The 27,829-nt window shown below is 48.0% G+C and overlaps 1 protein-coding gene and 1 pseudogene across 1 annotated transcript; both read left to right on the top strand.

Annotated features, from left to right (window-relative positions):
• Window positions 1-12,705: 12,705 nt before the first annotated feature.
• On the top strand, window positions 12,706-26,883 carry PTGES (prostaglandin E synthase). Its single transcript, XM_073314691.1, has 4 exons — window positions 12,706-12,983; window positions 13,388-13,573; window positions 16,175-16,257; window positions 25,382-26,883. The coding sequence occupies exons 2-4, from the start codon at window positions 13,466-13,468 to the stop codon at window positions 25,629-25,631; spliced, it is 441 nt and encodes a 146-aa protein (XP_073170792.1). The 5' UTR covers window positions 12,706-12,983; window positions 13,388-13,465; the 3' UTR covers window positions 25,632-26,883.
• Window positions 22,908-24,965, top strand: LOC140899337 (large ribosomal subunit protein eL42-like; annotated as a pseudogene).
• Window positions 26,884-27,829: the final 946 nt, after the last annotated feature.

Genomic DNA, 27,829 nt, shown 5'->3' with positions numbered 1-27,829 from the left:
CCGTCCTAAGTGCAGGACCCTGCACTTATCCTTATTGAACCTCATCAGATTCCTTTTGGCCCAATCTTCCAATTGGTCTAGGTCCTTCTGTATCCTATCCCTCCCCTCCAGCGTATCTACCACTCCTCCCAGTTTAGTATCATCCGCAAATTTGCTGAGAGTGCAATCCACACCATCTTCCAGATCATTTATGAAGATATTGAATAAAACCGGCCCCAGGACCGACCCTTGGGGCACTCCACTTGATACCGGCTGCCAACTAGACATGGAGCCATTGATCACTACCCGTTGAGCCCGACAATTTAGCCAGCTTTCTACCCACCTTATAGTGCATTCATCCAGCCCATACTTCCTTAACTTGCTGACAAGAATACTATGGGAGACCGTGTCAAAAGCTTTGCTAAAGTCAAGAAACAATACATCCACTGCTTTCCCTTCATCCACAGAACCAGTAATCTCATCATAAAAGGCGATTAGATTAGTCAGGCATGACCTTCCCTTGGTGAATCCATGCTGGCTGTTCCTGATCACTTTCCTCTCATGCAAGTGCTTCAGGATTGATTCTTTGAGGACCTGCTCCATGATTTTTCCAGGGACTGAGGTGAGGCTGACTGGCCTGTAGTTCCCAGGATCTTCCTTCTTCCCTTTTTTAAAGATTGGCACTACATTAGCCTTTTTCCAGTCATCTGGGACTTCCCCGGTTCGCCACGAGTTTTAAAGATAATGGCCAGTGGCTCTGCAATCACAGCCGCCAATTCCTTCAGCACTCTCGGATGCAACTCGTCCGGCCCCATGGACTTGTGCACGTCCAGCTTTTCTAAATAGTCCCTAACCGCCCCTATCTCCACAGAGGGCTGGCCATCTCTTCCGCATTTTGTGATGCCCAGCGCAGCAGTCTGGGAGCTGACCTTGTTAGTGAAAACAGAGGCAAAAAAAGCATTGAGTACATTAGCTTTTTCCACATCCTCTGTCACTAGGTTGCCTCCCTCATTCAGTAAGGGGCCCACACATTCCTTGGCTTTCTTCTTGTTGCCAACATACCTGAAGAAACCCTTCTTGTTACTCTTGACATCTCTGGCTAGCTGCAGCTCCAGGTGCGATTTGGCCCTCCTGATAACATTCCTACATGCCCGAGCAATATTTTTATACTCTTCCCTGGTCATATGTCCAACCTTCCACTTCTTGTAAGCTTCTTTTTTATGTTTAAGATCCGCTAGGATTTCACCATTAAGCCAAGTTGGTCGCCTGCCATATTTACTATTCTTTCGACTCATCGGGATGGTTTGTCCCTGTAACCTCAACAGGGATTCCTTGAAATACAGCCAGCTCTCCTGGACTCCTTTCCCCTTCAAGTTAGTCCCCCAGGGGATCCTGGCCATCCGTTCCCTGAGGGAGTCGAAGTCTGCTTTCCTGAAGTCCAGGGTCCGTATCCTGCTGCTTACCTTTGTTCCCTGCGTCAGGATCCTGAACTCAACCAACTCATGGTCACTGCCTCCCAGATTCCCATCCACTTTTGCTTCCCCCACTAATTCTACCCGGTTTGTGAGCAGCAGGTCAAGAAAAGCACCCCCCCTAGTTGGCTCCTCTAATAGTGTGGACGCAATTCGACGGTATTGGCCTCTGGGAGCTATCCCAGAGTGCTCCACTGTGACCACTCTGGACAGCACTTTCAACTCAGATGCACTAGCCAGGCACACAGGAAAAGCACCGGGAATTTTTGAATTTCATTTCCTGTTTGGCTAGCGTGACGAGCTCATCAGCACAGGTGACCATGCAGTCCCAGAATCGCAAAAGAGCTCCAGCATGGACCGAATGGGAGACACTGGATCTGATTGCTGTATGGGGAGTCGAATCCGTGCTATCAAAACTCTGTTCCAAAAGACAAAATTCCAAAATATTTGAAAAAATCTCCCAGGGCATGATGGACAGAGGCTATAACAGGGACCTGCAGCAGTGCCACCTGAAAATTAAGGAGCTCAGGCAAGCCTACCAAAGAGGCAAACGGCTGCTCCGGGTCAGACCCCCAGACATGCCGCTTCTATGATGAGCTGCATGCAATTCTAGGGGGTGCCCCTACCACTGCTCCACCCCTGAATGTGGACTCCTGCCAGGGGGGAGTCTCACACAACAGGGATGAGGATTTTGGGGATGAGGAAGATGATGAGGAGGCAGAGGATGAAACCATTCTCCCCGATAGCCAGGAACTGTTTATCACCCTGGAGCCAATACCCTCCCAACCCGGGCTCCTGGACCATGAAGGCAGAGAAGGCACCTCTGGTGAGTGTACCTTTGTAAAGATAATACATGGCTTCAAAGCAAGCGTGTTTAATGATTAATTTGCCCTGAAGACTTGGGATGCATTCAAGGCCAGTACAGCTACTGGAAAAGTCTGTTAATGTGTCTGGGGATGGAGCAGAAATCCTCCAGGGACATCTCCATGCAGCTCTCCTGGAGGTACTCCCAAAGCCTTTGCAAAAGGTTTCTGGGGAGGGCTGCCTTATTCCGTCCTCCATGATAGGACACTTTACCACGCCAGGCCAGTAGCACGTAGTCTGGAATCATTGCAGCACAAAGCATGGCAGCGTATGGTCCCAGTGTTTGCTGGCATTCAAGCAACATCCATTCTTTATCTCTCTGTGTTATCCTTAGGAGAGTGATATCATTCATGGTCACCTGGCTGAAATAGGAGAATTTTATTAAGGGGACATTCAGAAGTGGCCGTTCCTGCTGGGCTGTTTGCTTGTGGCTGAAAAGAAATCATCCCCACTGTTAGCCATGCAGAGGAGGGGAGGGGTGAAGCGATCATCCCAGAGAATTGGGTGTGGGGGGGCAGGGGGGTGTTAGTTGGGTTTGTGCTGCACGTTAACCCGAAAACTGCAGCCCCTCCTTTTAAATGGCCAACGCATTTTAAATGGCCAACCCAATGGGTGCTTGGTATGGGAAATGGGGGCGCTGCTGTTTGAAACCGTTCCCACATGTTATGAAGGTGCTATGTAACGTTAACAGCTTGGTTCACTGTGAAAGGGTCTACCCATTGTTCTCTAAAATGTGTCTTTTAAAATACTACTCTCCCTTTTTTTCCTCCCGCAGCTGCAAATGTTTCAATGCTCCCCCTATCATCTCTGTCCCAGAGGCTAGCGCAGATAAGAAGGCAAAAAAACGCACTCGAGATTAAATGTTTTCTGAGCTCATGCAGTCCTCCCGCACTGAAAGAGCTCAGCAGAATGTGTGGAGGCAGACAATGGCAGAGTCCAGGAAAGCAGAAAATTAACATGGGGACAGGAGGGATGAGCAAGAGGAGAGGTGGCAGCAGCATGATGAGAGGAGGCAGGATGCAATGCTGAGGCTACTGGAGGATCAAACTGATATGCTCTGGTGTATGGTTGAGCTGCAGGAAAGGCAGCAGGAGCACAGACTGCCGCTGCAGCCCCTGTGTAACCACCCGCCCTCCTCCCCAAGTTCCATAGCCACCTCACCCAGACACCCAAGAACACGGGAAGGGGGGGACTCCAGGCACCCAACCACTCCACCCCAGAGGACTGCCCAAGCAACAGAAGGCTGGCATTCAATAAGTTTTGAAGTACAGTGTGGCCTTGTCCTTCCCTCCTCCCCACCTCCCCCACCCCTCCCGGGCTACCTTGGCAGTTATCCCCCTATTTGTGTGATGAATTAATAAAGAATGCATGATTTTGAAACAACGACTTTATTCCCTCTGCAAGTGGTGATTGAAGTGGGGAGGTCGATTGGCTTACAGGGGAATAAAGTGAACCAAGTAGGGGGGTTTCATCAAGGAGAAACAAACAGAACTGTCACACCATAGCCTGGCCAGTCATGAAAGCTTTTTCAAAGCTTCTCTGATGCACAGTGCGCCCTGCTGTGCTCTTCTAACTACCCTGGTGTCTGGCTGCGCGTAATCAGTGGCCAGGCGATTTGCCTCAACCTCCCACCCCACTATAAACGTCTCCCCCTTACTCTCACAGATATTGTGGAGCACACAGCAAGCAGCAATAACAAGGGGAATATTGGTTTCGCTGAGGTCTAAATGAGTCAGTAAACTGCACCAGCGTACTTTTAAACGTCCAAATGTACATTCTACCACCATTCTGCACTTGCTCAGCCTGTAGTTGAACTGCTCCTTACTACTGTCCAGGGTGCCTGTGTATGGCTTCATGAGCCATGGCATTAAGGGGTAGGCTGGGTCCCCAAGGATAACTATAGGCATTTCAACATCCCCAATGGTTATTTTCTGATGTGGGAGGTAAGTCCCTTCCTACAGCTGTTCAAACAGACCAGAGTTCCTGAAGATGCGAGCGTCATGTACCTTTCCCAGCCATCCCACGTTGATGTCAGTGAAACGTCCCTTGTGATCCACCAGTGTTTGCAGCACCATTGAAAAGTACCCCTTGCGGTTTATGTACTGGCTGCCAAGGTGGTCCGGTCCCAAGATAGGGATATGCGTTCTGTCTATCGCCCCACCACAGTTAGGGAATCCCATTGCAGCAAAGCCATGCACTATGACCTGCACATTTCCCAGAGTCACTACCCTTGATAGCAGCAGCTCAGTGATTGCGATGGCTACTTGGATCACAGCAGCCCCACAGTAGATTTTCCCACTCTGAATTGATTCCCGACTGACCGGTAGCTGTCTGGTGTTGCAAGCTTCCAGAGGGCTATCGCCACTCGCTTGTGAACTGTGAGGGCTGCTCTCATCTTGGTATTCTTGTGCTTCAGGGCAGGGGAAAGCAAGTCACAAAGTTCCATGAAAGTGCCCTTACGCATGCGAAAGTTTCGCAGCCATTGGGAATCATCCCAGACCTGCAACACTATGCAGTCCCACCAGTCTGTGCTTGTTTCCTGGGCCCAGAATCGGCGTTCCACGGCTTGAGCCTGCCCCATTGCTACCAGGATGTCCAAATTGCCGGAGCCCGTATTTTGAAGTCTGTGTCCATGTCCTCATCACTCTCGTCACCGCGCTGCCGTCGCCTCCTTGCTTGCTTTTGCAGGTTCTGGTTCTGCATATACTGCAGGATAATGCGCAAGATGTTTACAATGCTCATAACTGCCATGGTGACCTGAGCTGGCTCCATGCTTGCTGTGGTATGGTGTCTGCAGGAGAGCAGAGTTGCAGCGGAAGCGGTGGATGACGATGGTTTGCAGTCCTACTGCACCATCTGCTGAAAGCAGTATGGCGTCTGCACGGGAAAAAGGCGTGAAACGATTGTCTGCCATTGCTTTCATGGAGGGAGGGGCGACTGACGATATGTACCCAAAACCACCTACGACAATGTTTTTGCCCCATCAGGCACTGGGAGCTTAACCCAGAATTCCAATGGGTGGCGGAGACTGCGGGCTAGCTACCCACAGTGCAACGCTCTGAAAGTCGACTCTAGCCATGGTACTGTGGACGCACTCCGCTGACTTAATGCGCTTAGTGGGGACACACACAACCGACTGTATAAAATTGCTTCTATAAAAATCGACTTCTATAAATTCAACCTAATTTCGTAGTGTAGACATACCCTTTATTATCAATGTTGTTAACTATCTCACTGCTCACCAAAACAAGTAAGAAAAAGACTGTATGGAGATCTATACCACCATTTCCCGGTGGAAGGGCCAGGGTGCAAACACCTAAAAACATAGATTAAGATGAGGAGGCTGTTAACAATGCAGGCCTGGGTTGCAGGAGAGAGCGATGGGTTTTGTTTTCCTGGAGTGGGACTCTATTTTCCAAACGTTTCGGAAATGCTGGTTTAAGGTGACCCTGGGTTATTAAAACTCAGCTGCCTTGCAAGCTCCTCCATGTCTGATTGCTGGGCTGGTCTTTGCAGCAGAGAGATTAACTCTTCGCCATGCCACTCAAATTCATACTTGCATACCTCCGTTTCCAGGCATATATTTCCCAGTCACTCCTCTCTTGTCAGCCTTGTCTGCATGGAGGGGAAATTTCCGAGCATAGCTCCAGGCGAAGTAACTCCCCATGTGCACAGTGTTCTGGAACGAAGGTGACTGTGTTCCAGAATAATTAGTTCACTTCCAAAGTGCAGTCATTTATTTTGTTTTTATCTGAAACTGCCTTCCCCTCATCCTCTGGGTCATTCTAACCCCATGAATTAATCATGAACTCCTTCCGCGCACGGCTGGGATCGTTATCGTTACTTCTGTAGCGTACTTCTGGCTGTGGTATCAGTGCCTTACGGACAGGTAAATCAGACACAGCCCCTGTTCCAGTGCATGAATTATTGTTATCTGTATTGAGGTAGCCTTAGGAGCCCCAGTCATGGACCCCATTTTGCTAGGCACTGTACACACACAGAGAACAAAGAAATGTCCCTGACTCCTTACACAGTGTTCTTAGAAACCAGTCTTTACTCACTTAAGTAGCCCTTTGGATGTCAATGGAATTAGTCCTGTGAGTAAGGGCTACTCATGTGAGTAAACATGGCAGGATCAGACCCTTTGATACACCAGTGTAAGTCCAAAGTCATTCCATGTAAGTTGCAGAGTTGCTCTGAATTGATACCAGTGTTGCTGAGAGTGAGCTTGGCCCATAGGCTGCAGCGTACCTCACCCAGGTGGGAGGCAAGTGGAACAGGGACATGCTGTGTCCAGAGTGTTCCTTTAATAGCAAGTTGTTTAAGCACGCTTAGAGAATAAAATGAAAGCTGGGAAGACGCCCCCAGTCCCAAAGGCTCAGGTCCTCAAAAGTATTTAGGTTCTTAACCTCCATTGTTTTCAGGGGAGTTAGGAGCCTACACACCCTTTGAGGATCTGGGCCAAAGAGCTCACGGTCAATGCTCGACCCTGCAGAGTGTGATCCTGCAACGAGAGGCGCAGCTCTTTTCAGTTGTAAGTGCTTTGGGGCAGGGTCTGTTGTTTCTGTATGTTCGCCCAGCCCCTAGCACAACTGGGCCCCGACCTGCTTGGCCTCTAGGCTCTAATCCAATATAAGTGTGAAATACCGATAATGATCCTAAGGCAGCCCTCTGCACCAGCACAAAGCCACATTGAAATCAACAGAGCTCCAGGAGTGTTGGACTGAGAGCAAATGAAGACAAGAGACAATGTGAGAGAGCATCAAAAATGGGGTGGGAATAGGGGTAACGTTAGAGAAAAAACCATGTGCTTACTATAGGTTGTTATGTGTACTACCTGATTGTGGCATTAAATATATATATATATGCATGATATATACACGTGTCTATATCTACCCCTATCGACCCATGCATAAATAAACTCAGCATGCTGTTTATTTCACTTGATTTAAATGTACGTGGATGATTTATGTGCATTGTCTGGGTTAATTGGCCCCTGGCGCCAAGGCACCTGTGACCTCCCGGTGACCCTTTTATAATGCCAAGGAGGAGGAAATTAGCCACGCCCAGGGCGCCAAGGAGACGAGCTAGTTTGTCTGCTGGTGGGAACCTGATTACAGGTATTGCTGATGCTTTGTGCCACATCCTGGTTACTTTGGAAGGGCTGTGGGGGAGCAGCAGAAATGGGAATACAGACTAGGAAGCTACTGTCCCTAAGAATTTCTGGTCAGATCCTTAGCTGGCATGACTCCCCAGAGTTTAACTGTGTTGCCTTGATTTATACCATCTGAGGATCTGATCGTCTGTGTCTAGGCTTGAAAATCCCAGGTGGCTAGGAGCTCCTAAGGGAACGTCTCCTGTTGCTCCCCTTTCCTCTGCTTTGCTGGTGTGTTTCTCCGATCTGCCAACTAATTAGAAGTCAAAGTCATTTAGCCCCCTCTTCTCTGTAAATAGCACAGAGGAAGTGGAGCTGATACCTAGGCTGGCCTATGGCTCCTGGCCTGGATTGTTTCTCCACCTTGCAAACGGCCAGCAGCAAAGGGAATTTTCTGTCCCCTTGCTGCAGAGCTCCTGGGGAAAGAAAGTCGGGCATTTGCAGTCAGTGTGGCTGTGACCTGGGGGTGGGTGCTGACAAGCTGCTGATCCCCGAATGTGATAGTGGGGAATGATTAACCCTTTCAACATCTGTGGCTCTGGGGCTGGCTGGGAGACATATGTACCCCTTTCCTGCCCACCTCCAATGGGTTGCTTGGCCTGCTGGCAGGTGTTTTACTAAACACAGCACCACATGCTGCTGGGACCCACTCTTCATGAGCTGCCCCTTGCTGGCTTGTGTCCTGCCTGCCCCCCTCCCTCCCAAACGAGATGGGTCAGAGCTCGATGGGCTTGGTGCATGCTGGGTGCTGAGCTCTGTTGAAAACCTGGCCGTAAGCAGCCCAGTGGGAGGTGCTGGGAAATCTGGCCGTGAGCTCTTCTGAAAATCTACCCTTCGTGTGCAACCTGATCGCTTGCCACCCTGGGATCTTTGAACTGGGGCCCATAAGCTACTTGGGAAAAGCCCTGGTTTTCTTGCCTTCCAAATGCATCAAGTCTCAGGTATTGCTTAAAAAAACCAAATCCGCCCTGGGCATGGTACCTTTGGCCCGTCCTTGAAATGACTGATCAGCCAGCAGGAGGTGATGCTGTTCTGACTGCCAGAGGAGCAGCTGCAGTTCCAATGTATAAGTAATGGCCGAGAATTTCCCGCTCTCGGGCTTGATTGGCCTGTTGGTGGGTTTTATAGATCCAGTCCTATGCTGTGAACATGGGAGGGGACAGCAGACAGATGCACTGCACAGGACAGATAACCCCCCAACAATGGAGGCTGTGTTGGACGGGGGCAGGGAAGAGTCTCTGCTCCGCTGTGGCCTACGGAGCATAAAACTTGTGTGCAAGGCTGCAGCGTGGCCTGGAATGACGAATTGCCCAGACAGAAACGGCTTCCTCAGCTCTAATCCCAGCCGGAAAGCACTAAGCAACTCATTGTTTTTCAAGGTTACATTTGAGGAACAGAACAAACATGGCCGCTTCCCCACCTCAGTCAGACTGTGGGTCTAATGACTCCTTGGGGATGGGAGGCTGAGAAGCAAGACATCCTGCTTAACCCACCCTTCCCTTGTTCTCTTTAACAGGCTTGGTGATATCCTGGGGATGGGCTAGAGTCCTTGGGTCACTCTTCAGCTGTGGGAGGAAGCTTGGATTAGTGACCCAAGCAGAGAAAAGAATCTACCCAATTTCTACATAAATAAATCTCTGGTTCAGGACCAGACATGGTTTTGCTACTATACATCAGTGGCTTTCAGCCTTTCCAGACTATTTTCAGGAGTCTGATTTGTCTTGTGTACCCCAAGTTACACCTCACTTAAAAACTACTTGCTTACAAAATCAGACATAAAAATACAAAAGCGTCGCCGCACACTATTACTGAAAATTGCTGACTTTCTCATTGTTACTATATGATGATCAAATACACCAACTGGAATATAAATATTGTACTTACGTTTCAGTGTATAGTATATAGAGCAGTATAAACCAGTCATTGTCTGTAGGAAACTGACTTTGCTAGTGTTTTTTATGTAGCCTGTTGTAAAACTAGGCAAATATCTGGATGAGTTGATGTATGCACTGGAAGACCTCTGCGTACTCCCAGGGGTACGCGTACCCCTGGTTGAGAACCACTGCAGATCCATCAAGATGTGGTTTGATTCCTGCTTGCTGGCATGTTGGGTGCATGTTGCTTTTTCTTATCGAACGAGGGCAGTCGTGCATGTGTATTTTAAAAATGTGATGCTGTTTGGATTGGTACCAGCCCCGTAGAGCCCTTTTCTTAGCCCTTTCCCACTCCCCCGCCCTGAGCCATCATGCGGCCAAGTACTACTATAGACCACATCAGTACTTGCTACAGCAGGGGTGGGCAAACTTTTTGGCCCTCGGGCCACATCTGGGTATGGAAATTTTATGGTGGGCCATGAATGCTCACGAAATTGGGGAGTGGGGTGCGGGAGGGGCTGAGGGCTCTGGGGTAGGGCCAGAAATGAGTAGTTCAGGGTGTGGGAGGGGGCTCCGGACTGGGGCAGGAGGTTGAGGTACGGGGCGCGGGGTGAGGGCTCCAGCTGGAGGTGTGGGCTCTGGGGTGGGACTGGGGATGAGGGATTGGGGATGCAGGAGGGTGCTCTGAGCTGGGACCAAGGGGCTCAGAGGGCAGGAGGGGGATCAGGACTAGGGCAGGGGGTTGGGGTGCAGGAAGGGGTCAGGGGTGCAGGCTCTGGGCAGTGTTTACCTCAAGCAGCTCCCAGAAGCAGCGGCATGTCCCCACTCCGGCTCCTACGCAGGGAAGCGGCCAGGCGACACTGCACGCTGCCCCATCCACAGGCACCGCCCGTGCAGCTCCCATTGGCCATGGTTCCTGGCCAATGGGAGCTGCGGTGGCGACGCTTGGGGCGGGGGCAGCATGTGGACCCACCTACCTGCCCCTATGCATAGGAGCTAGAGGGGGGACATGCCGCTGTTTCCGGGAGCCATGCGGAGCAGGGCAAGCCCCGGACCCCACTCCCCGGCAGGAGTTCAAGGGCTGGATTAAAACGTCTAAAGGGCAGGATGTGGCCCCCAGGCCATAGTTTGCCCACCCCTGTGCTACAGTGAGAAAACATAGCACCTGATCCTGCACCATGCACCTTAACAGGAGTTTTATCATTGCCTCAAACAGGGGGAGGACTGGACCCAAAATGTCCAGAAAACATTAAAGCTACAATGCTAGCCCAGGCCAGATGTACACTAAGCGTGCTTCGCCAGGATAGCAACGCCAGTCTACCATGCTGGCATACTGCTCTTATTGTGGACACAGTTTACGAGGAAAACCAGGATAGCTTATTTGAGACCCCCCACTTCCCCTCTCTCCCTGCCCTCCAAAAGCAAATAAGTTTGTGGCAGAGGTGAAACCTTGGAAATGTGGAGATTTAAAGAGACTATTACAGCAAGATGTGCCCGACGCCTGGGCCCAGGGAATTGCTATGAAACCGTATGTCTGTGTGAGTGAAGGATTGTATTCTAGCTGAGTTTCCCCCAGGCATTAATATCAGTGGGAGGCTAGTTACTGCAAATCCCAGGACAGGTAAATCACTCCAGAGAAGTAGCAGCCCCTGGGGGGAATTGTACAGACTGGTCAGAGCAGATTCAAGAGGCCCAGGGAGACACATAAGTTTTTGGGTAACAGCCGTGTTAGTCTGTATTTGCAAAAAGAAAAAGGAGTACTTGTGGCACCTTAGAGACTAGCCAATTTATTTGAGCATGAGCTTTTGTGAGCTACAGCTCACTTCATTTGGGGACAATGTATACCTTCAAATCAGCGGCACTGCTATGGGTACCCACATGGCCACACAGTATGCCAACGTTTTTATGGCTGACTTAGAACACTTCCTCAGCTCTCGTCCCCTAACGCCCCACTCTACTTGCGCTATATTGATGACATCTTCATCATCTGGACCCATGGAAAAGAAGCCCTTGAGGAATTCCACCATGATTTCAACAATTTCCATCCCACCATCAACCTCAGCCTGGTCCAGTCCACACAAGAGATCCACTTCCTGGACACTACAGTGCTAATAAACGATGGTCACATAAACACCATCCTATACCGGAAACCTACTGACCGCTATTCCTACCTACATGCCTCCAACTTTCACCCTGACCACACCACACGATCCATTGTCTACACCCAAGCTCTGCGATACAACCGCATTTGCTCCAACCCCTCAGACAGAGACAAACACCTACAAGATCTCTATCAAGCATTCTTACAACTACAATACCCACCTGCAGAAGTGAAGAAACAGATTGACGAGCCAGAAGAGTTCCCAGAAGTAACCTACTACAGGACAGGCCTAACAAAGAAAATAACAGAACGCCACTAGCCGTCACCTTCAGCCCCCAACTAAAACCCCTCCAACGCATTATTAAGGATCTACAACCTATCCTGAAGGATGACCCAACACTCTCACAAATCTGGGGAAACAGGCCAGTCCTTGCCTACAGACAGTCCCCCAACCTGAAGCAAATACTCACCAGCAACCACATACCACACAACAGAACCACTAACCCAGGAACCTATTCTTGCAACAAAGCCCGTTGCCAACTGTGCCCACATATCTATTCAGGGGACACAATCACAGGGCCTAATAACATCAGCCACACTATCAGAGGCTCGTTCACCTGCACATCCACCAATGTGATATATGCCATCATGTGCCAGCAATGCCCCTCTGCCATGTACATTGGTCAAACTGGACAGTCTCTATGTAAAAGAATAAATAGACACAAATCAGATGTCAAGAATTATAACATTCATAAACCAGTCGGAGAACACTTCAATCTCTCTGGTCACGCGATTACAGACATGAAAGTTGTGATATTACAACAAAAAAACTTCAAATCCAGACTTCAGCGAGAGACTGCTGAATTGGAATTCATTTGCAAATTGGATACAATTAACTTAGGCTTGAATAGAGATTGGGAGTGGCTAAGTCATTATGCAAGGTAACCTATTTCCCCTTGTTTTTTCCTACCCTCCCCTCCCCCAGACGTTTTTGTTAAACCCTGGATTTGTGCTGGAAATGGCCCACCTTGATTATCATACACATTGTAAGGAGAGTGGTCACTTTAGATAAGCTATTACCAACAGGAGAGTGGGTTTGTGGGGGGGGGGGAGGGAGGTGGTGAGAAAACCTGGATTTGTGCTGGAAATGGCCCAACTTGATTATCATACACATTGTAAGGAGAGTGATCACTTTAGATAAGCTATTACCAGCAGGAGAGTGGGGTGGGGGGAGGTATTTTTTCATGCTTTGTGTGTATAAAAAGATCTTCTACACTTTCCACAGTATGCATCCGATGAAGTGAGCTGTAGCTCCCGAAAGCTTATGCTCAAATAAATTGGTTAGTCTCTAAGGTGCCACAGGTACTCCTTTTCTTTTTACACAAGTTTTTGTGGCTAAAGGGTCAGCAGGAACTGCCTGAGTGACCCTCACTTTGATCCAAGCACTGACCTGAAGCTGGAAGTGAGAGGGCAAAGCCCTGCTGGCAGGGTTTGAAGGACTGGACCTAGAGGGCCCCTGTGGAAGAGGGTGACACCAGGTAAGCTAGCATGTGGGCAGACTGCTGCGCACAACTCTGTGGGTCAGGGATCAAACACCCCTGACTGATGTACCTATATTGTCAAAAATGTCCCAGCTGGAGCACTGAAGAAGAGCTAGGGCTTGCTATTATAACTATCCACAGAGTCACCAATATGTTATGAAAATAATGTGGAATGGGTCCGTTCTAGAGTTCAAAGTATGTGTGTTTGTGGGGGGGGGTGTCTTTCTTTGTTACTTGTGGATTTTTTGTATCTATAGATCTGAGGAATTAAAATATGGTTGAGTGGTTTAGAATTGAATAGCTGTTGCAATGCTGGGTGTACGAAGCAAGAGGCGGTCTGTGGGTGTACAAGTTTATGTTTAGACTTGAGTAAAACAGTGATCCTTCCCCCTCTCTCACAGAATCAATCTCTGAACTGAGATCGCTAGTGGCTGAAGCCTGCTTAAGGAAACACAAATCCTCTCCCACCTTTCCAGAAAATGATGGAAAACGAAGTCTTTGCATCGTTTACTTTCTACAGCACGATCTTGATTATAAAAATGTATGTTCTTGCCATCATTACAGGACAAGTGAGGCTCAGAAAGAAGGTATGTTCCAGCTTTTCTGCGCTCCAGAACTGCCTGCACTGCTTTGGGGTTTCTGTTAGCATTTCGGCAACTGCTAGTATTGAGTTTGCTCCTTTAAATAGTGGCTGACTGGTTTTACTGAGGCTTTGAAGCAAGTTGGAAACTATTTTATAGCTGCAGTAGATGAGCTTGGGGTGGTGTGTGAGTATTTCCCTCTCATCTGCAACATGTTTAGAGTAGGATTCAAAAAGATAAACAGTAATTTGCAAATCTAAAATGCCATGCAAGTGAGTTCCTTTTGGAAACAGCCTATTCGCTAACTATCAGTTTGACAGTTTGTCTGTAAGAAACTAATTTTTAAAAAGTTGTTTAAGTGAATAGCAAAAAAAACCCCAACAACCTGTGAACTATGAGTCTGCTTGTGGCATTTTAAAGGCTGAATTCCTACCTGTGTTTGTTACAGGAGGACCTAACTTCTTAGGAGGTAAACATGTCTAGAGGGAACTTGTTTTGGGGTTGGGAAGTAGAACAGAAATATTCTCCTAGTGCATGCAGAAAAGCTGGCCTCACATGTCTACGGAAGTCAGTCAAACATTAGCTCATGTTTTTTCTCCTCTTGCTAGGACATTCTGTCCTTTTTCCTTTAAAAAAAAAATCCCAACTGAACGCCCTGCAACAAAGAGAAGTCTGCTATAAATCAGTTCAAAAATGTTAGTAAAATTTTTACTGGAAACTGGTCAAGCCGTGTGTGTGTGGTGTGTGTGTGTTAAATAACAGGCCTGTTTTTAGGACTCTTTCTCACTGTGAAAACTAGGGTGAGGACCTGGCACTTCTGTGCTGTAGCCCTGATGTATGTAACGGGGTTAGGGCTCAAACAGCAAGTTCAAGCAATTTAACCAAATGCCAGTTCAGGAAATTGTATTACAGCTCTACTTCTAAAACAAAGAAACAAAAATCCCGCAGCCCTTCCACGCAGCTGCATCTCCAGTCAGGGGTCCGCACAGCACAGCCGGAGGACAGGGCCGGGGCTGGTACCAGTACAGCTGCGCTGGAAGAGCTGCCGGTGTGGCACGTTGTGCTCCTTTCCCTGAACCGCAGGGCTCTCCTGGGAACCGCAGCAGCGAAAGGAGCAGAATGTGGGGTTGCCAGGTGGCTCCCCCCCAGCAACTCCTCCAGTGCGGCTGTACCCACCCCTAGCCCAGCCCCGAGCTCTGTCCTCCGGTGAGGCTGTGCTGCCTCCAGGCCTGTCCTCTGGTGGGGCTGTATGGACCCAGACAGGAGATACAGCTGCGTGGAAGGGCTGGGGGCAGGGCGACCCCGCGCTCTGCTCCTTTTGCTGCTGCGGTTCCCTGCTGAATGTGCCACCCCCAGGAGCATCTGATCATTCTTGTCCCTCCCAGGTGTCGCCTTTGAATTTGATTACAATCCTGGTTGCTCAGAACTGTCTTGCTCTCCCTTGCTTGGGCTCTGTTTGAAGGTGGTGTTGACATGTTGACAGTAGAAATATGTGAGTTCCTTCTCACCCTCGCATACAGCTCAGCCTTTTGAGACGATCACTTCCTCCTCCCTGAACTGCCGAACAAACGAGTGAAAAGGGGGAAATCCTGGTCCCCCTGGAGTCAGTGGGAGTTTTGCACTGTCTCCAGCGTAGAATCATGGAATCATAGATTATCAGGGTTGGAAGCGACCTCAGGAGGTCATCTAGTCCAACCCCCTGCTCAAAGCAGGACCAATCCCCAACTAAATCAAGTTGGGGATCAATCCTTAACTAAATCCCAGTTTCCCTGTGCCCCCAGTTGTCTCTTTGTGGGATGCTGTGCTGTCCCCCACTCCCACATCCCTATTGGCGGTCTGTATCCAGCCCTCTGGCAATGGGGGTCTGACAGGGATCGGGTCTGGGGGTAGAGCACGCTGATGGGTCCCATTGGCAGGATAGGCATTCCTGTGTTTTGGCCCTGTGTGGCTTAGGCTTCAGCAAGGGCTCTGAGCAGCTTGCTCGCTGTGGGTCAACATCACGGCTTAGGCAGCATTTCAAATACTGATTGGTGGAAACGTAAACACCATGGGGATCTTGGTACCTATGGGGCTGGGTGGCAGCTGAGGGCTGTTTTGAAAATGTCAGTGGTGCCCAAAGAGGCAGATGAGGCCCCTAAATACCTCTGAGGAGCTGGGCCTGGGTCTCCAAATCCCTAAACAGCTTTGACAGTCTCAGCCAAAGAGCTGGATCCTGCGAATGCTTGTCAGAGCATGTGACTGAATTAATCGCGCACAGGGGACTTGGCAGGACTGGGTCCCAAGACTCTGCGTAAAAGCTGCACATTTAATGAGGAACAGAAAGGGATCACCTCCTACATGCTAGGAGCAGCACAGGGAGCTGGCCTTGCCATGGGAACATTAACTCCCCATTTCCTGGCTCCCTTTTCACTGAGCAACCTTAGCACTGTGCAGCAAACTTGATTGCACTTAGCGTCTTTGCTCTGGAGCCCTGCAAATCCGCGGCTAGCCGCTGATCAGCTGCAGATACAAATGTCCTATCTGCGCAGGGCTCTACACCTCAGACTCCCGTGAGTCTTGGTGGGAAGCATCTTCTCACGCCTCTGAGATGGCAATTCTTTCTTCCAGGCTTTCGCCAATCCAGAGGACGCCCTGAGGAACGGAGGGCTGCAGTACTTTCGAGAGGACCCAGACGTGGAGCGATGCCGCAGGCAAGTTCTGTACTGTGAATTCCATTGGCCAGCACGTGGTGAAACGCTCCTCAGCAGCTGCTCGGTATCATGGGAAAGGCAAAGTGTAGGGCTCATTAATTTGGCAATTACCTACGTGGATTGATCAATGGAAGCCTGAAGCAGGATCCCATCAGCTCCTTGTGCTGGGGCTAGTTAAATATGAAATGGAGGCACTGGCTCATGAAACATGGATGGATTCATGCCTGGGGTCCTAAAGCCATCAACCCCGAGGGTCCCATTATAACTGGCTCCTTAGGGTCCAGATTTTCAGAGTGTCCCAGATGACTGTGGACATGTCTTGAATTAATGCACTAAGGTTCCCCCAACACCCCCAGCTCTGCCAGACTCAAATCTTCACTAATCCCTGCACAGCTCTGACAATAGCTCAGTCCATGACTAGGAATGCTCTGGGCTCCCACACAATTCTGCCAGTGCACCTTGGTCACTGTTTCAGTCCTAGGTCTAAGAGGAGACAGTCAGTGATGTCACATTGCATGTTGGTTTTGCCTCTAATCGGTACAAACGAGGTTGAGACCGACCCCCCCCCCACCCCGAACCTGAGCTCACTTGTGCTCCTGGCTAGATTTGAACCCAGCTCTCCAAATGGTGGCAGGCTAGTGTATTAACCCACAGCCGCTGTATCTTCACGAGGAATTTTAAACCTGTATTAAGGAACTTGGTGTTACATGACAGCAAAACCATAGCTAAGGCCTAGTCTGCGCTACAGAGTTAGGTTGACATAAAGCAGCTTAGGGTTCAGCTTAGCGTTGCCTCCACTGGAATTTTCAGTGAGATAACTGATGGGTGACCTAACTGTAAGCATCTACACTAAAATGTCGCTCCCACCGATGTAACTCGCCCGTCACACCGACTTACTAATGCCGCCTCCGCGAGAGGCAAAGAGCTTAAGTCGATGTAGTTAGGTGGATGCAGTGTCAGTGCAGACACTGTGTTGCTTACATCAACTGTGGCTGCCTTTCAGAAGCCGTCCCACAGTTCCCCGCACCTTAAATTGGTGCAAACGCTCTTGGTGAGGACACGCACCACCGACACAAGGAGCTTAGTGTGGACGTGCAAATGCGATTTAATTGCTGCAGTGGCTGTATGTTGACGTAACTTAGGTCAACTTAATTTTGTAGTGTAGGCTTGCCCTAAGCTTGTGTGTGTGTGTGTGTGTGTGTGTGTGTGTGTGTGTGTTAGCCAGGTCACTGTAAAATGCTAATGCAGACAAGGTTCTGTAGTTATAATTGTGATGTGTCAAAGCAAGCTCTGCCATGGGGCACAGGGTTTGATTTCACCTCGCTACATCAAAAGGCTCAGTAGAAATGGCCTCCACTGGAATTTTCAGTGAGATAACTGAAGGGAACGTTAAAATCCCCTTATGTTGGCAGTGAAGACGTAGCCCGAGTGAAGGCAAGGCAGGAGTAATTTTAACCCTTGCTGGCTGGTCAAAGTAAACCCCAAGGAGAGCTTAGAGCTTAGAGACAACTGCTGTGTGTTAACTAACTCCATGTTACAAACTCTTTTCCAAGTGAAGACGAAGCCTGACTTTCCCTCGAGCCCCAGCAGCATGACGCGGGAGTAGGAGATGGCTGTGGTTAGGAGTTGTGTAAAGTGAGCCACAAAAGGACTGGAGAGAGCCCAACAGCGAGACCTGAAAGAAAACAAGCAGAGAGTCTGGAATCCCACAGCCTTATAAGGAGCCCCGGGCATTAGAGTTGGCCAAAAAGCTGCCTTTGTTTCTTTCCATTTCTCCTGCTGAAGTCTGTCTGGGAGGACGCTATGTGCTGGCATGGCTAGTGCCTGAGAGTTTATTTTTGTTGAGCTGAGGGCTGGCTCGGCAGCTTGGGTGCTGTTAACCGTCCTTTCTCCATGACCTCCAGTACGCCAGAGGAGAAACTGGTTGCATGACGCAGAAACAGAGGCGAAATGAGTTGGGTGTGGGGAGATTTATAGTTGTTTACTAATATACAGCTGGAACTGGAAAGGATTTGTAAGCAAAGGATTTGGGGGCCTGCCTTTCAGGCCTGCTGCAGTAAAAGTACAGAGCCGGAGGTGTGTGCTCTGGGGATGGGTTGCTTATGGAAGTGGGGAAATGCCCCGTAATGGTGTGGCTTTTTGTGTGAGAACAGGTTGCCCTTTAGTGTCTGCCCACAGGGAGGATAAGAAACCTGCTATTCCTACCAGCTCACTGAGGAGTCTGTGATTTCAGATTTGTGTGTGTAAGAGAGACTTAACCAAATAATTGTATGCATCCATGTGGAACAATGGGGCGGGACCACACTTTTGACCTCACGCACACTGAACATGCAAGGCCATGCCACATGGAGGATGCCATTTTATACAGAAACGCACCAGGGCAGGTCAAGCCTCTGGGGTAGAGCCATACTGGTGGGGGGGGAGTACCTGCACTTAAAAAATCCGGACTGCCCCCCCACTCTGCCATTTCTCATGGAGACCACCCAGTGTGCAACGTGGCCAGACTGCCCAGGCTATGGGGAGTTGCTCTGGATTTACACTGGTGTAACCAAGAGAAGAATTTAGCCCACAGAGTTTAGCTACTGTCAGAACCATACAGCCAAGAGTAGTCTAGAATTCCCCCTTACCTGTAAGGGGTTAAGAAGCTCAAATAACCTGGTTGGCACCTGACCAAAAGAATCAATGGGGAAAGAAGATACTTTCAAATACAGGGGGTGGGGGGGAGGCAGCTTTGTTTGGGCTCTTTGTTTAGGGGGGTTCTCTCTTGGAACTGAGAGGGCCAGGCAGAAATCCATCTCCTCCAAACAATCCTGAACAATTCCCTAATATTACGAAAATAGTAAGTAAGGCCAGGCAAGGCGGGTTAGGTTATCTTTTGTTTTAGCTTATGAATTTTCCCTTTGCTAGAGGGAGGTTTATTCCTGTTTTTTGTAACTTTGAAACTAACCCTAGAGGGGAATTCTCTGTGTCCTAAATCTTTTTATTTTTCCCTGTAAAACTGCCTTCCATCTTGATTTTACAGAGGTGATGCTTTTACTTTTTGTAATAAAATGTTTCTTTTAAGAACTTGATTGATTTTCAGTGTCCCAGGGGTTTGGTCTGTGCTCACCTGTACCAATTGGTGAGGATATTATTCTCAAGCCTCCCCAGGAAGGGGTGTAGAGGTTTGGGGGGATATTTTGGGGGAATAGGAACTCCAAGTGGGCCTTTCCCTGAATCTTTGTCTAAATCACTTGGTGGTGGCAGCATACCGTCCGTCCAAGGACAAGGGATTTGTGCCTTAGGGATGTTTTTAACCTAAGCTGGTAGAAATAAGCTCAGGGGGTCTTTCGTGTGGGTCCCCACATCTGTACCCCAGAGTTCAGAGTGGGGAGGGAACCCTGACAGCTACCAAGGCAGGCTCCAGGAGAAAGTTACTGAGCAAAAGTCACTTAGGAAGCGAGAGATTTTGGCACAGAGTCACCCAGGTGAGGGTAACTGGGGAGTAGGGTTGGGCCTTTTAGCCAGCAGATAAAACCTTCATTAAAAATAAACAGACTCAGTGGCTGCCTTCCCATGCCTGGATAGCTCGGGGCAGGAAATGGCTTGATTGAGGTGTTGGCCACGGGCTGTGGTTGTCGTGTTTACATAATATCCGCATTTACGGGTCTGGAGTGAGGATGGGGAGACAGGAAATGGTGACTGGGTTGCTTTGGCGCACGCTCCGTCTCCCTCAGAATTGGGGATGTGGTGATTGGAAGCAGCTGCCAGGCATTGAGGCCTGTCATCCAGATCCCTCTTCCCAGCATTTCTGCGTCAGTGCAGATGCTCAAAGTACCGGGCTCTCACTGTCCGTCCTCACCCCACCCTTGCCTTGGAGACCTAGGCATGCCAAGTTAGCTAATAACATGGCCAGAGGGCAGCATGGTGCGGATGAGTAGGATGCACTCCTGCTAAGGCTTGCCATGCTACAGAAAAGGCCAGCGTTGACTAGAGATTAGGATGAAACCTCTAAAATCCAGGTTTTCAAAGCCTTATTGCTTAAGGCTTATTGCTAGAGCTGGTCAAAAAAATTCCAACAGAAGAGTTTTCTGTTAGGGAAAATACTAGGGCTGACGATTAATGGCAGTCAACTCACGCGATTAACTCAAAAAAAATTAATCGCGATTAATTGCAGTTTTAATCACACTGTTAAAGAATAGAATATCAATTGAAATTTGTTAAATATTTTGGATGTTTTTCTATGTTTTCAAATATATTGATTTCAATTACAACACAGAATACAAAATGTACAGTACTCGCTCTGTTATTTTTATTACAAATATTTGCACTGTAAAATGATAAACAAAAGAAAGTATTTTTCTATTCACCTCATACAAGTACTGTAGTGCAATCTCTTTATCGTGAAAGCACAACTTACAAATGTAGGGGGTTTTGTTACATAACTGCGCTCAAAAACAAATCAATGTTTGTTTATAGCCTACAAGTCCACCCATGCCTACTTCTTGTTCAGCCAATCGCTCAGACAAACAAGTTTGTTTACATTTGCAGGAGATAATGCTGCCCGCTTCTTATTTATAATGTCACCTGAAAGTGAGAACATGCATTTGCATAGCACTGTTGTAGCCGACGTTTCAAGGTATTTACGTGTCAGATATGCTAAACAGCTGTATGCCTCTTCATGCTTCGGCCACCGTTCCAGAGGACATGCTTCCATGCTGATGACACGTATTAAAATAATAATGCGTTAATTAAATTTGTGACTGAACTCCTTGGGGGAGAATTGTATGTCTCCTGCTCTGTGTTTTATCCACATTCTGCCATATATTTCATGTTATAACAGTTTCTGATGATAACCCAGCACATGTTGTTCGTTATAAGAATTCTTTCACTGCAGATTTGACAAAATACAAAGAAGGTACCAATGTGAGATTTCTAAAGGTAGCTACAGCACTCAACCCAAGGTTCAAGAATCTGAAGTGCCGTCCAAAATCTGAGAGGGACGAGGTGTGGAGCATGCTTTCAGAAGTCTTAAAAGAGCAATACTCAGATGCGGGAAACTACAGAACCCAAACCACCCAAAAAGAAAATCAATCTTCTGCTGGTGGCACCTGACTCAAATTATGAAAATGAACATGTGTCGGTCCGCACCGCTTTGGATAGTTATCGAGCAGAACCCCTCATTAGCATGTAAGCATTTCCGCTGGAATGGTGGTTGAAGCATGAAGGGACATATGAATCTTTAGCACATCTGGCACTTAAATATCTTGTAACGCTGGCTACAACAGTGCCATGCGAATGCATATTCTCACTTTCAGGTGACATTGTAAACAAGAAGCAGGCAGCATTATCTCCTGTGAATGTCAACAAACTTGTTTGTCTGAGCGATTGGCTAAACAACAAGTAGGACTGAGTGGACTTTTAGGCTCTAAAGTTTGACATTGTTTTATTTTTGAATGCAGTTATATTTTGTACATAATTCTACATTTGTAAGTTCAACTTTCATGATAAAGAGATTGCACTACAGTACTTGTATTAGGTGAATTGAAAAATACTATTTCTTTTGCTTTTTTACAGTGCAAATATTTTTGTAATCAAAAATAAATATAAAGTGAACACTGTACACTCTGTATTCTGTATTGTAATTGAAATCAATATATTTGAAAATGTGAAAAACATTCAAAAATATTTATATAAATAGTATTCTATTATTGTTTAACAACGTGATTAATCGCACGATTAATCGCGGTTAATTTTTTTAATTGCTTGACAGCCCTAGAAAATACTGATTTGACAGAATCGGAATGTTTGTGGGAATGTGTAGGTTTTTGTGATCATTTATCAATGTTTTATTTGACTTTTGTTGTAGTATTATAGTAGTGATGTAATGTCACCTCTTGGCTCAGAACATCATGAGTCTTCGTATCCTACCGTGACATAATGATGTCGGAGTGTGATATGTCAGGCTATGATGCAGGGTCCCGTTGTGATGCCGTCATGCCATGTAGTGGTGATGTGCCATGTGCCATGTCTCATGTCATGCTTTAGCCCATTACATTGTGACACAATGTCCTATCTCATACAAACTGAAGCAACACACTTCAACTTTCTGTCCTGATTTGAGATTAAACCATATTTAAAATCCAGGAATTATCCATGGGATGGAAACTCCAAATTTGACCAGCTGTGCTCATTTGTATCGTGGTAGCACCTAGGAGTCCCAGTCATGGACCAAGGCCCCATTGTGCTAGGTGTTATACAGACACAGAACAAAAAGAGTCCCTGCCCCAAAGAGCTTGCAGTCTAAACAAGGGCTTGTACACTGAAATACCAGTCATCTCTGGGGGATAAGGGGAAGGAGTTATTTTAAAGCTGACATGCAATGGGACAGGAAAATGGGTTTCTACTCTTCTTCTTTGATGGGAAAAAGGACACCTTTTTTCTGATTATTTTTAACACTAGCAATTTGGGTCTGGTCTACCCTCCCTTCCTGGAAGACTCTATGGATAACTAGAGACCCAGTAGGCTTTTGACTTCACAGGTACCAAGCCAGTGAAACCTGACTGAGAGAGGAAGGGTTTTGTTTTGGTCAAACTGTTCAAGGCTCTGTCCTCATTAACATGCAGGTGTTTGGGGGGCAGAGTTTAACAGGGAGAGAACTAACACGGCGCTGCTGTGCTGGCAGGATGATGAACGTCCCCAAAACCCGCAGGACTTGATGCAAGAAATGTGGCAAGCACCGGCCCCACAAAGTGACCCAGTACAAGAAGGGAAAGGACTCTCTCTATGCTCAGGGAAAGAGGAGATATGATCGGAAGCAGAGTGGTTATGGTGGTCAGACAAAGCCTATCTTCTGTAAGAAGGCCAAGACCACGAAGAAGATGGTGCTGAGGGTTGAGTGTGTGGAGCCCAACTGCAGGTCCAAAAGAGTGCTGGCCATTCAGAGGTGCAAGCACTTTGAGCTGGGAGGAGACAAGAAGAGAAAGGGCCAGGTGATCCAGTTCTAAACTCAATCTTGTTCATTGTTATGGAATCCATTAAAGTACTTGGAAAGAAAAAAACAAAACAAAACAAAACACGGGTTATCTCGCTAACAAGGCCAGCTGTAGGGCTGGCTGGGCTAGGTGAGGTCAGTCCTATAGCCCCTGTCCCTGCTGACCCCCCCACAGTACTTTAATCCTCAGTAAAACCACAGTGCCCACTCTCCACTGTGTTTTTATACACAGCTAATGCATGTTAGTTATTCTGTAGTAAGAACACCCCTCTTTTGTTAAAGAAGACAACCGCTAAACCTCTTTTAAACACTGATGTAAAGCCTGTGTCCACCAGAGAGTTGAAAGGAAGGATGATGATCTCCTGATAAGGGCTGAGAAAGCTCCCACCCCATTGCTCTAGGTCCCCTAATGAGACCTCCAGCTAAAACAACCAGGGGAAGCAGAAAAATAGAAGCAAAACCCTCTCCAGCCTCTCAGACCGATCACAAAGAAGCCAATAGCTTTTCCTTTTGCAGGTTGCCTGTCAAGGTATTTTGTAGAGACTGGCCCAAGCCTCATAACTCAGAGCTGCATCTGAATTTCCAGCATTCCATTCCTGGTTACTGTTTGTGTTAGGATTTTTTCCCCCTGGCCCCAGTCTCTTATGGATATTGAGCCACTCGTGGGTGACTAAGTGCATTGTCATCTCTATCACAAACCATTTAAAGGTGAATGTATCAAATGTAAGTGGTTTGCGGTATAAGCCTGGGCTTGAGAAATAAACTGCTCCTATTTCCTGTACCGTCTCCACTCCTTCTGCTGACCCTGCTTATACAACCAGTTTCAGCTCAAACAAAAGCAGCATTAAGTTAGAATTACCTGTCAAATGCAGTGGGATTTTTCAGGCTGGAAAGAGGAACCTACTGAGTGACTAAATAAACAAGGACACAGAAAACAAGGGGGAAAGCTGATCCATGGGGAAAGCTGATCCATCCTTGGGGAGTGCCCTAATTCATTCAGCAGAAGCCAGAGTTGAAGTGGAGATTATTCTATGCATAGGTTTTGGGGGTGGGGGAAGGTCTCTATGAACGAACACTTTAGGCTGGGAGCTGCAGTGTGAAGGAGGGTCGTTTCTAGTGGCTTTTGGGAGGGGGCCTGCACTAATTTTAATTTTTTGAGGCCCAATCCTATCAGGTATAGAGTACCCTCAGCTCATATCACTTCAGTAGGAGTTGAGGGCGCTCTGCACCTTATAGGATGGGGGGCTCAAAGAGAGAATGTGTTGCAAAGATCCTGTCCAGTATTCACTAAGTCCAGTGGAAAGACTCCCATGGACTTCAACTGGGAGTGGGATTGAATTTGACCGATCATGAATTTGACCGTCATCTTAACTGTGACTATTTTATGTATAATTCGGGATAGCTGGCAGCACTGCCTATACTTAAGATTGCCCAACACTTCCCGGTTAGACTCTCCCCCAGCCAAAGGAGGGGGTACAGGGGCAGAGCCAGGGAAACTTGCATCCAAAAATTAGTAAAAGCTTGGATGATCTTCAATTTCCTTTTGGCTTCTCATGGGAAATTTGGAAAAATTTACACACGTCTGTGTGCTGACATAGTGAGTATGTTTCAGCCAGGATTTTGGTTTCCCCAGCTTCTGGGAAGCATTGCTTTGTCCTTGTTTCATAAACTCTTCCATTGGGGCGGGGTAGGGGGAGTTTAGTAGGAAAAATGTGTCTTACTGTAGGCTCTAAAATCAGTCAGTCCCCCCCCCCCCCCGTTTTTCATCACTAAGAACGCTTGCCTTAAAAAGATCCTGGGTAAGAAGTTAGGTGCCTAACTCCCACTGAAATCCAGCTGGAGTTGGGTACCAGGCCCCTTTGAAAATCCTGGCAACTCTTCATTTCTTCGCTCATTTGTTTCTGCTGCTTACTCCTCACCAGTAGTCCATGGCATTCCACCTAACAGCAACCCATCCATCCCATTCTCGCGCTGTACGGATAGGCTGCCAAGGGAGAGTCCATCCAGTCCAGAAAGGCAGGGGCAGCAATATGGGCTGACTTGTGTATGGGGATGGGGTGGGAAGAAGAATTGGGCAGCTCAGTGATTGGTGGGAGGGAATGAACTGCAAGGCAGCCCCATAAGCCTGAATTGTCCTGTTCACATTTCCAGGGCCCATCGCAATGACATGGAGAACATTTTCCCCTTCCTCTTCCTTGGGGCCATCTACTCCCTGCTGGACCCCAATCTCATCGTGGCAAGGATCCACTTCCTGATCTTCTGTGTGGGGCGGATAGTTCACACCGTGGCCTACCTCCTGCGGCTGAAAGCTCCCACACGCTCGGTGGCCTACAGCGTGGCACAGCTGCCTTGCTTCTCCATGGCGCTGCAGATTCTCTTCGCGGTCATAACACACTGGTGACACGAAAGATAACCCACCAGTGCTGCAACGTGGGTTAGAAAGACACGCCTTTGCTGCTTTCCCAAGAGAAGAACTCGCTCTGCTGTGGCTTTAGTGCAGGCATCTCCCAGCTGGCCGGAGCTTAGGGCTCTGGGAAGTCTCCTTTGGGTGTGTGCCATGCCCTGTTTCCAGGAGCAGGCTGCAGAGGTGGAAGGATGTGCTCCTCACAGCTGAGTGCTGGTGCATTAAGCGCTCAGTATTGCCACAGCATCAGTACAACAGCAATAGCACTGTGGTGTCTTCCAGTCTTCTCGCTGGTGACCTGCGGGGAGGGTTCTTGCGGGAGGGAAGGAGGGAGGGAATGATGCCAAGTTAAGAACACAACGAAACCAGAAAGTGGTGAAGACTCTCTAAGTAGCCTGGCCCCATCTCTCTGGGGAGAGGAAAGGGGGAGACACTTGGTTCCCCCTCACTCACTTTGATGGGAGTGTGTACTGTCAAGAGATATGATGTCCCATCTCCTCACTTCGGCAAGAATACCTGGTGATGTAGCGAGAAAGCTAAAGTAGGAACGAACTGAGTCTTTGTAGAAAACAAACCTCTGCCCCCAAAACCTCATTTTTACTCTTTGATTAGAGAGACCCGAGTCTCCTTGTGTTTGTTTGTTGTTTTTTAACCTCCTAAACAGGAAGGAAACAAGTTGGTGGTGCAATATCTGATACTGCCAGGCAAATCTCTGCTAGGAAGCATAACCCAAAGGGTTAAATCTCTCAGAGGGTGACAATAAAAACACAGAGGGAAACAGAACTAGTGCAGGTCCTCTTTCCAAATCACATCATCATTCCAAAGAGGCAGCTCTCCTCTGGGCCCCTGATATCAAGATTTCACTTGACTGTAAACTCCAGAGCAGACAGCTCCATTTGCTTTTGGAGTGAGAAGGGGGAGTTACCTCCAGGCACATCAGGCCATCTCGAGACTCCATCCTGGAAAGAACATTGAGCTCAAAAGAAGGTCGGGGTGCTCAGCACTTGGCAGATCTTTGCCTTTTCTATTTCCTATAGGTACCTAGATGTTCTGTTATTTCTACATAGCTTCATATGAGATGTAGGGCTGAATGAAAGACCGCAAACCTATGTATGTTACGCTGTTCCCCTCTTATGCTTCCTTGGCGTTACGAAGTATATATTCATAGTAAAACAAATACTATGTAAAAAGAACAGGAGGACTTGTGGCACCTTAGAGACTAACCAATTTATTTGAGCATGAGCTTTCGTGAGCTACAGCTCACTTCATCGGATGCATACCGTGGAAACTGCAGCAGATATTATATACGCACAGAGATCATGAAACAATACCTCCTTCCACCCCACTGTCCTGCTGGTAATAGCTTATCTAAAGTGATCATCAAGTTGGGCCATTTCCAGCACAACTCCAGGTTTTCTCACCCTCCACCCCCCTACACACAAACTCACTCTCCTGCTGGTAGTAGCCCATCCAAAGTGACAACTCTCTTCCCATTGTCACTTTGGATGGGCTATTACCAGCAGGAGAGTGAGTTTGTGTGTAGCGGGGTGGAGGGTGAGAAAACCTGGATTTGTGCTGGAAATGGCCCAACTTGATGATCACTTTAGATAAGCTATTACCAGCAGGACAGTGGGGTGGGAGGAGATATTGTTTCATGATCTCTGTGCGTATATAATATCTGCTGCAGTTTCCACAGTATGCATCCGATGAAGTGAGCTGTAGCTCACGAAAGCTCATGCTCAAATAAATTGGTTAGTCTCTAAGGTGCCACAAGTCCTCCTTTTCTTTTTGCGAATACAGACTAACACGGCTGTTACTCTGAAACCTGTCAAATACTATGTATTCCTCTTCTCTACCATTCCTTATGCCTCTGTGTATACATCTGTGAACCAGGCAGAATACCACCTCATGCCTCTGTTTGGAGGCAAAGTCCTTTGATGTGCTTGGATAAAAAGGGCTATTAAGGCATGTAACACATGGAGGTGATGCATGCATTGCAGAATCAGCACTTTCCTGGGTGACCTCTTGGCCCCTCCTAACTTTTCCCCGGTACAAGGTTGCCTTCTTAAAGGAGCTCTCTTCCCACCATGCCTTGCTGGAGCTGGCCCTTTAAATTTGGCAGAGCCAAGGAGCTGCAGCCCTAAAGCAGCCATGTTTGATGAGTGGCTGCATCTCCTGCCTTCCTTCCAAGCTGG

Source organism: Lepidochelys kempii, chromosome 16 (assembly GCF_965140285.1).
Source record: "Lepidochelys kempii isolate rLepKem1 chromosome 16, rLepKem1.hap1, whole genome shotgun sequence".
Classification (NCBI taxonomy): Eukaryota; Metazoa; Chordata; order Testudines; family Cheloniidae; genus Lepidochelys; species Lepidochelys kempii.
Note: the sequence above shows the minus strand (reverse complement) of the source record. Positions and strands in the feature narration are given on the sequence as shown.

Coding starts and splice junctions, on each gene's coding strand:
- PTGES (XM_073314691.1), top strand. CDS start 13,466: ATGATGGAAAACGAAGTCTTTGCATCGTTTACTTTCTACAGCACGATC. Junction 13,574..16,174: donor AAGTGAGGCTCAGAAAGAAG/GTATGTTCCAGC, acceptor TCTTTCTTCCAG/GCTTTCGCCAATCCAGAGGA. Junction 16,258..25,381: donor GACGTGGAGCGATGCCGCAG/GCAAGTTCTGTA, acceptor TCACATTTCCAG/GGCCCATCGCAATGACATGG.